Source organism: Pinus tabuliformis, chromosome 1_1 (genome assembly GCF_031772625.1).
Source record: "Pinus tabuliformis cultivar Carrire ecotype Pingquan chromosome 1_1, CPIR1, whole genome shotgun sequence".
Lineage (NCBI taxonomy): Eukaryota > Viridiplantae > Streptophyta > Pinopsida > Pinales > Pinaceae > Pinus > Pinus tabuliformis.
Genome location: NC_142297.1, coordinates 937,994,019 through 938,003,163, shown reverse-complemented (window position 1 = coordinate 938,003,163; position 9,145 = coordinate 937,994,019). Strand labels below are relative to the sequence as shown.

Below are 9,145 nucleotides of genomic sequence, written 5' to 3'. Positions count from 1 at the left end.
AAAATAAAAAAACAAGATGCGTAAATTCGAATCTTTTACAATTATTAAATTATTTCGAATATTTTTTACCAAGTCTATTGTGAAGTAAATGTGCCTTAGTCTTTATAAGTAACTGAGCAAAATTATATTTTAAATTTTAAATTTTATTTATTTATTTTGAGCACTTTGTATTATGTTTTATTTCTTTGAAAAGAAATCAAATGAGTAATACAAATTGAGAGTCTTGATATGTTTAAAAGTTTGTCTAATTAAACATCTTATAAATAAAAATTTATAAAAATACAATAGTTATGTTGGATGTTGACATATATTAATATGAAAAAACCAAAATATAATTAATACCGTAAGCAAAAAAAACCAGTGAGTTATAATATCTATTGGGTAATATGAAAAAACCAAAATATAGTTAACACTGTAAGCGAAAAAAACCAGTGAGTTATAATATCTATTGGGTAGAATAGTTAAGCATTTGCATGGATTGGTCATTACTCTCATGGTCCAAAAACAGATGTTGAGTTGATCATTTTGCAGCAATAGTCAATATAAAACGCATACTTTCAATATTTCCCATAGATTTGATAGAATTTCTCTTGTATTTCCTTATACTACCTGCAATAGTGAACTGATATTTGGTTAGAATAGTCAATATAAAGTACATACTTTCAATATTTCTCTTGATTTGATAGAATTTCTCTTCTCTTTCCTTATACTGCCTGCAATATTGAAATGAATTTTAACCTTATTGGCTTCATGCGATGATGAATAAAGTAACTGTGCATGAGTCAAATATAATACAAACCAAAAACCCTTTTAATGTGTGCTGACATTATATCAAAAGAGAAATGTCCACCCCTCACCACCCACCGCTTATTTTTGATGAATCTATTTATTATTTTACAATTTTACAATTTAATATTAATATTTTCCAATTTGAACCAGTCTTCTAATTTTTTAACTCACATAAAAATTTATAGAATGAAAAGATAATAATAAAAAATGAAAGTTGACCCCTGAAAAAAAAACCATGATAAAATGTCAAGTTAGGTTGAACTTTGCCAGGCCTGAAAATATACGAGCAGCTCCATTCATCAAAAGCTTTGCAAAGGCCCAGCATTAATACAGGAGCAGCATCGAAGAGCGTTGAGCTCGTACCCTGTGCTGCGATGGCGACGAAGATAAAACTACTAATGAGAAGCATGCTGGTTACCTTCAGTCTATGTACGTGTCTGCGCCTTTCAGTCGGTCAACTATTTCTGAATGGGTACGGTTGTGGGAATAGTCAATATACAAATGGTAGCCTCTTCCAGCATCATCTTAACCAGGTTTTGGAATCATTGGTGCTCAACATTTCTACTAGTGGTTTCAATACCTCTAGTGTTGAGGGGCAAAACAATAATGATTCTGTTTATGGGCTTCTCCAGTGTAGGGGAGATTTAAATACCTCTCTTCGCCAACAGTGCGCAACCACGATAAAAACAATGCTTCTTGAGAAATGTCAAAACAGTGCAGGGGAGATTTAAATACCTCTCTCCGCCAACAGTGTGCAACCACGATAAAAACAATGCTTCTTGAGAAATGTCAAAACAGTACTTCTGGATTCATTCAACTGGACGGCTGCTTCTTACGTTATGACGATCATTATTTTTACAATTATAGTGAGGGTATCCAGCCTTATGCTTCTAAATGCAATGCGCAGACCGTTACCCCGCCTGAAACGTTCGATTCTGATGTTTTAAACGTGCTCTCAAATATTAGCGAAACAGCCGTATGGAATCCCAACCATTTTGCTGCACATGAATTCCAATCGTATGCTTCGCCTTCTTGGAAAATCCTTGGCTTAGCCCAGTGTTGGAGAGATCTGTCCCAAGCGAGCTGCCAATCTTGCTTATCTGCTCTCTCAAATATAACATTTGATCAGTCAAATGGATGCCCATACGGGTCATTTGGAGCAGATTTCTATAGTATGGGCTGCGAGCTGCGTTACGAGATTTATTCCTTTCTATTGTCTCTGCCTCCATCATCCGGTATGTTCCTTCACATAGAGTTTACATTTTACAATGATGGAGCACTAGTTTTGTACATTTTGGTGAAATTAAAGATGAGGCCCAGCTTAATGCTAACACTTCGTGTGCAAATTGGCAGAGGGCATTAATGCTCCTATCCCCTTGCCACCAGTTCCATCATCAGGTATCATCCTTCACATAAGAATAAACTGTTTTTGTATATTTTGGTGAAATTATACATTAAATTATACATGCCCAATTTAATGCTGAGGCTTCCTGTGCAAATTGGCAGAGAGCCGTCATGCTCCTTTCCCCTCGCCACCAGCTGCATCATCTGGTATCATCCTTCACATATTTTACAATGATAAGAATAAACTGTTTTTGTATATCTTGGTGAAATTAAACATGACCGATTTAATGGTGAGGCTTCGTGTGCAAATTGGCAGAGGGCAATCATGCTCCTATCCCCTCGCCACTGGCTCCATCATCCGGTATCATCCTTCACATATTTTACAATCATAAGAATAAAGTTATTAACTATTTTGTACATTTTGGTGAAATTTAACATGGCCAATTTAATGCTGAGGCTGTGTGAAAATTGGCAGGAGGCAAAAAACGTAATGTGCTTGAGATAACTCTGGGCGCACTGGCCATTTCGGTTGGGTTAATTTCCGCTATAGGCCTATTTCGTTTTCGCCGAAAACGTTGGGAACGGATTTCTCGAATCAGAGGTTCCAAAATTTCTCAATAGTTCAGTGTGCACCTTATTAGCTTCTATGTGGTGAACTCTTCGCCTATTTCATTATGTAATTGCTTTCGTAGGTGAAGAAGGAGAATGTAACTTGTTGCCTCCTATCGCGAATCTTGAACTGATTTTCAAATACGATACTCTAAGGCAGGCTACCTCCGATTTTAAAGCAGAAAACAAACTTGGTGAAGGAGGGTTTGGATCTGTGTTCAAGTTAAGGGCCTAAAATCATTGCCTTCCATTGAATTACATACTAGTAGGTTATAATGGAGAACAAAAAATAATTTTGAATTTCATTGATCTTCAGGGGGTTCTACCTGACGGTAGAGAGGTTGCAATTAAACGGCTGAATATAGGTTCAAGGCAAGGAGACAACGAATTTCTGAATGAGGCAAATCTGATAACTCGTGTTCAGCACAGGAATCTAGTGAGATTGCTTGGTTGCTCTGTTCAAAGATCAGAAAGGCTGCTAGTTTACGAATACCTCCACAACAGTAGTCTCGACAAGATTATATTCGGTTTGTTCTCGCTTGCTCTTTAACTGTTTAATCTCTGATTCAATCCTGTAACTGTTCAAGTTTGTGCACGTAGCTTCTTGACTCTTTTACTGTGCTGCAATAATTGTAGATACAACAAAAAGCCATTTACTTAACTAGACAGCCAGGTATGGAATCATAGTTGGAACTGCGCGTGGGCTTGCGTATCTTCACGAGGATTCTGAGGTTCGAATCATCCACAGAGATATCAAAGCAAGCAATATCTTACTAGACAATAAATACCGACCCAAAATAGCAGACTTTGGCTTAGCCAGACTATTTGCAGAAGATGAGAGCCACGTTAGCACCAGGGTTGCAGGAACTTTGTAAGAAGTCTCTCTACAGTTCAATCTCTTGATGTCCCAAACTCTATTTAATAAATTACGGGATATTAATCAATTACAATAGAGAAAGGATCATATAATTTTAAGAGGGTTAAGAGATGGAGATTTGATTGTGCAGTGGTTACATTGCGCCTGAGTACGCCTTACACGGACAGTTGACAGAGAAAGCAGATGTATTCAGCTTTGGAGTGCTTCTACTCGAGATTATCAGCGGAAGAAAGAAGTACTACAGTGTACCTCAAGACACGGAGTTTCTCACTGAAGCTGTATGGCACATGTAGACCTCATCTTTAAAGTAGAAATTTTTTTAAAACTATGATTCCATGTTAACCAATGTTTTATGGTTTTGTGGATATTGGTCAATTAGCAGACATGGAGACTGTATACCGTAGAGAAAGCATTGGAAGTTATGGATCCGACATTGGAGGGCAGTTACTCGTGCGAAGAAGGGATTAGAGTGATTAAAATTGGTCTTCTGTGCACTCTAGCAGGCGCAATGTTGAGGCCTTCGATGTCCCATGTGGTGATGATGCTGACAGGTGAGCAACAACAAATTCCTTCACCCACAAGGCCGCGTTTCGTAGATGAGCAGAGTGTACTGGAAGGTGCTACATTTACTCCTATTCAAGACCTTAACATCACGTCAAGCAACGCTCAGTCGTTGGAAGTAGCGACTTATTCTAGGACACCTTTTAATGTCGACTCTGCAGGTGGTAATCTTTCAATAAGCATTATGGAGGCAAGGTGAAAATCAGGCGGTGCCTTGCTATCATATTTATCACCATTGATTATGATAAAGCGTGATAAAGCGGTATTTACCCTTCTCATGCTATGGTTTTGAGACAATTAAGCATCAAAAGTCACTCTACTTGGTTTCATGGATTATGATGAGTCAGAGCGTTTGATGATGTAGATTCATTATTGGATATTACATTTGAGCCTGTATAATTAGTAAATTCATTTATAATTTGAAAATTATTAATTAAAATATAATTTGTGAATTATTTGTTGAATAGTAAGGTAAATTTCAAGATTTTTTATTTATTTTAAAATAATTCAAAATTTTAAAATATTGGCAAATGCTTTTGAGCTATTTTGTAAATTTTTTTACTAAGTTATATAAAATATAAGTTAAAACAATATTGAATTAGTAGTTTTAAGTTAAAACAATATTGAATTCATTTATAAAATATTAGACAATAATTTTAGCTATTTTTATATTCTTTTATGTATTGAGATTTTTCATACCATGTCACTTGGAAGTGTGGATTTAATAGGACTCTCTATAATTTGAGATAATAGTTATATAATTTGAGAAAGGTTGTGATATTTTCCACATCTTATCTATAATGTTTTTGGATCTATTTTAAGAGATTATTCACTTTTGATAGGTTTCACTCATAATTTATAGAAAATTTTCATTTAGAATAACCATGTTTCTATATTAAAAAAAACTTCTATTTTTTTTATTCTTACAGATTTATAAAAATTGATTGAGAATCTCAATAATCTATAAATCTGAAAACCACCTTTCTTTATTAATAAAAATATTCATCTTTCTTAAAACTATTTCACTTGAACCACCATATATATAAACCATATAACATAATAATTTAATTTTAAAAATATTCAATCATCTTTTTCTACATTAAAATTATTTAAACAATAATATATTTAATGATAAATAAATATGCAAACCAAACCAAACAAAAGAATTGGCTTCTTTTCAAATCATAGCATTGGGGTATAGACATATGAATTGAGGTTATGCATCTTAATATTTGTAGCATAGATAGAATGTTTAATTAATGTAATTATATACCAATATATTTAGTTTTTATAATTTATGTTTAATTAATGTAATTATTTATAAATATATTTAGTTTTATATTAGTTTAAATAATATACTAAATATTAGTTTTATATTAGTTTAAATAATATATTTAGTTTTATATTAGTTTAAATATTGTGCCGTGGATGCACTTTAAAGTTTTTCTTCTGATTGGCATCGCAGAGGTTGACGAGAGACCGAAACCTAAGCGTAATCCCATTGTAAATTTTGGAATAATTTAAAACATAAATTTTGTAATAATTTTATATTTTAATGGGAAATTGGCTTTGTTTTCGCTTTAGTCCATCTTATTCTAAAATATTTTAAAATTTAATTAAAATAAAAATATTAATATATTTTAAAATGGATATTCAAGATAGAGAGACTATATTTTTTCTTTTAAAGGTTATAAAATAATAATTGTATTTAAAAATGTAACGATGTATAGAAGGATGAAAGAGTTAAAAAGATCATCTGCAAAAATATATTATTAAATATAACAAATTCTTATTTTAAGTGGTGTATTTTTTCAAAATATTTAGTGATAGATTTTTCTAAATCTCTTTATCTTTTTTTTTTAAATGAGGGATAAGACCTTCTGAAGAAGCTATATTAACCTCGGTATATACAATATTCACAATATATTACATCGGCCTAAGGATACAATAGCTGCATGGAAGACGGCAAGGCATCATGTGTCGTGGGTCGATCTCAGGTGGGGAGGCAAATATCCTGCCAGCCCAACCACGCGTGAAATTCACAAGTCTTCTATCTTTGAATGTATTTAAGTTCACCATAATATTTAGTTGACAAGATTATCTAGAAAAATATATTATTAAATGTAACACTCTTATTGAGTGGCCTATTTTTTCAAAATATTTAGGGATGTAATTTTCTAGATGATTTTCCCAAATATTCTATTCTTCAATGTATCTCATTTCTTCATAGCATTTTTGTTAAAGATTATCAAACCAGTTTCGAATTGGGATATGAAAAATTGGAGGCTTCTCAATTCTATGGAGATTATAAGTACACCACTATGGATGAATTCTTGGATACTTGTCTCATTTCAACACCAGAGTTGAAACTCACGTCATTAAGTTAATGTTGGAGGGAATGGAAAGTTTGAAGAATGGCAAGTTCATGACTTGAGTTAAATAATCCTAGGTTCCAGCAATGTAGAGTGATGAAAGGTTTTTCATGATTTAATTATTTTTTAGAAATTGTGATTGCTTATAAATAATTTATTTAGAGCTTGTGGAAATTAATGAAATGATGTTTGGTATGTGCATTTTCAAATCAACAATGTTATAAAAATAGTCTTCTATGATACACATTTTAAGGAATTGTTTTTATTATATAAATATTTCTAAAAAATATTATATATATTATTTAAAATTTATGTGTACTGAAATATCATTGACCACAAAAATATCATTGACCACAAAAATATCATTGATGACTTTAAATATGAATATATGAATTTAATTATTAATTATTATAATATTATATTAAAAATATATAGGAAAGGTATATATTAGTTTAAATGAATATATTATAAATATTTTATGTTTTTAGATTTAATTAATCTAAATTATTATCTGGTGAATTAAATTTCAAAGCGAATATCATATTTTAAATTTGATGTATATATATATATATATAGATATATCAAAATAAAAATTATATAAATTTGAATTTAACATTTAAAAAAAATAAAAAAAATTAAAAAATTATATATATATTTTTTTTCGCAGAATTTGGTGCTCATTTGAATGATACGAATTCAAGAACCGCCTTCCACAATGCCCCTCAATGTGGGGCTCATGTTTGATCTTTAAAATGGAGCAATTAACTAATTCTTGAAATACAGATGAAATCCAATAGGTTAGTTTCGTATAGTAGTTCAGGGAAATTAGACCTGTTTTGTAACAAATTTCATTTCACCGACAAAATTGTAATGCTCCACAGCCTACCCACACAGCGTGATGGAAAAATGGACAAAGTTGTAGATATCGATCTGAGTGTCGTGTTCTCCCATTCACGTCGATCAATTCTTGCCCGGTTGAATACAACAACCATTCAAGATTATTCCAGTGATCATTATTTCTCTCGTTCTGCATTGGTTGTACAGTCATCTTGCCAAATGTCGCTTTCGTGCATTGCACAAGCATTCAATAGGTTCTTATACCCAATGCCCCAACCAGCAAATAGGTTCAAACTATAATTGAAAATGGGGACAATGGTATCTCTTTGGTCGGTCTGCGCTACAAATGTGTAGGAGAGAAGCCCGACGCTGGAAGTTGAGGATGAAGGGAAAACAATGAAGACCACTTCGTCAGCTCCCAACCGCATGGTGGTTGCCTATAAGCCGCTCTGGTTGTGTCCGAGCACCGATTCGTCATAGCTGGTGGCGGTGATGGTAGGGAGTGTCATGCACGTATGAAGGTGAGGGGGATTCATTCATATGCTATTGTATGCAACCTATAATGCAGGGTCCTTGTTGCAACGATCCTCTATTCAATCAACAGTGGCATCATCGGTGATTTCCGCAACTACATTGTCCACCAATTAGGATTCAGTGACGTCATTTTATTGTTTTTCCTATAGCCACCACAGATGGGGATGCTTCTTAGTACTCCCCCTTGGTATAGTAGCGGGGACATGCCTTGCATAAATATGTGCTTCTGCTTGAGCCAAAAAATAGTGACAGTTGTTTATTCGAATCAATGGTGCAAAACAAAATGGTAGACTAAATTCAGCGCTGAAGTGTTTCAAAAGGAAACACCTGTGGTGTAATTAAGTTATATATGGCAGCTCTCATACCGAGGTTGTTTCTACATCATCACCAAAACATAATTTTTTTGGTTTTCATCACCATCTACAAAACAAATGAATATCAATAATGAGTCAATTTGTATTCATAGATAACAGTTAATAATAGCTATCTAACTGTTGATTGGACAATTACACATATCCAGATTATGACTCATACTTGTTCCTCTTTTTAAATGTATAAAAAAAGTTCATGCTCAAAATTTTCATAAAATTCAATTAAATGAGCATTAAGATAGGGTCAAAAAATTAAGTTTCGGGAAATCAAGTTAAATGTTGATAATGTGGACCAAGTTTTCGAAATCTCTTCAGCTTCATGGTGATACGATTGATTTGAAATTTTAGATCGCAAATTTTGAGAATCGTTTTCAGAATTTACAAGGGATAATGGTGCATTGAGATATGTATATTTACATATCTCAATGAGTGAGATATATAGTTAAGTGTGGCGTGTTTGATTTTTTTTATCTGGTATATTTAGTTCGTGTTTGCAACAAAATAGATGATGAATCTTTGGTCTGTCCCATGTATGTTCGTTTAGCATAATAAACTTGACCTATCCCATATAGGGTTGTTTATTAGGTAAGAAAGTTTATCTATCCCATGATGGGATGTTTAGTGTGTAATAATGTTGGGATGATTAGTGTGTAATAATGGTAAGAATAAAATAGTTATGGTATATATTTGTTTTATGTTGTATTGTCTATATGCACACATTGGCGGGGAGTTATAGATATAACATTAAAAAATGAAATGAGAACTAATTAAACTTGAATTTCTTACTTAGTTATAGTTTAAGAGAACTATTTATAAAATCAACTTAATGACTTCATGTAACACTACTATAT

General features: G+C 32.7%; 1 protein-coding gene across 1 annotated transcript; it reads left to right on the top strand.

Annotated features, from left to right (window-relative positions):
* Window positions 1-1,561: 1,561 nt before the first annotated feature.
* Window positions 1,562-4,379, top strand: LOC149217555 (cysteine-rich receptor-like protein kinase 2). The gene is made up of 8 exons (XM_089390276.1): window positions 1,562-2,024; window positions 2,143-2,187; window positions 2,609-2,734; window positions 2,826-2,956; window positions 3,059-3,269; window positions 3,430-3,613; window positions 3,750-3,897; window positions 4,002-4,379. The coding sequence occupies exons 1-8, from the start codon at window positions 1,562-1,564 to the stop codon at window positions 4,377-4,379; spliced, it is 1,686 nt and encodes a 561-aa protein (XP_089246402.1).
* Window positions 4,380-9,145: the final 4,766 nt, after the last annotated feature.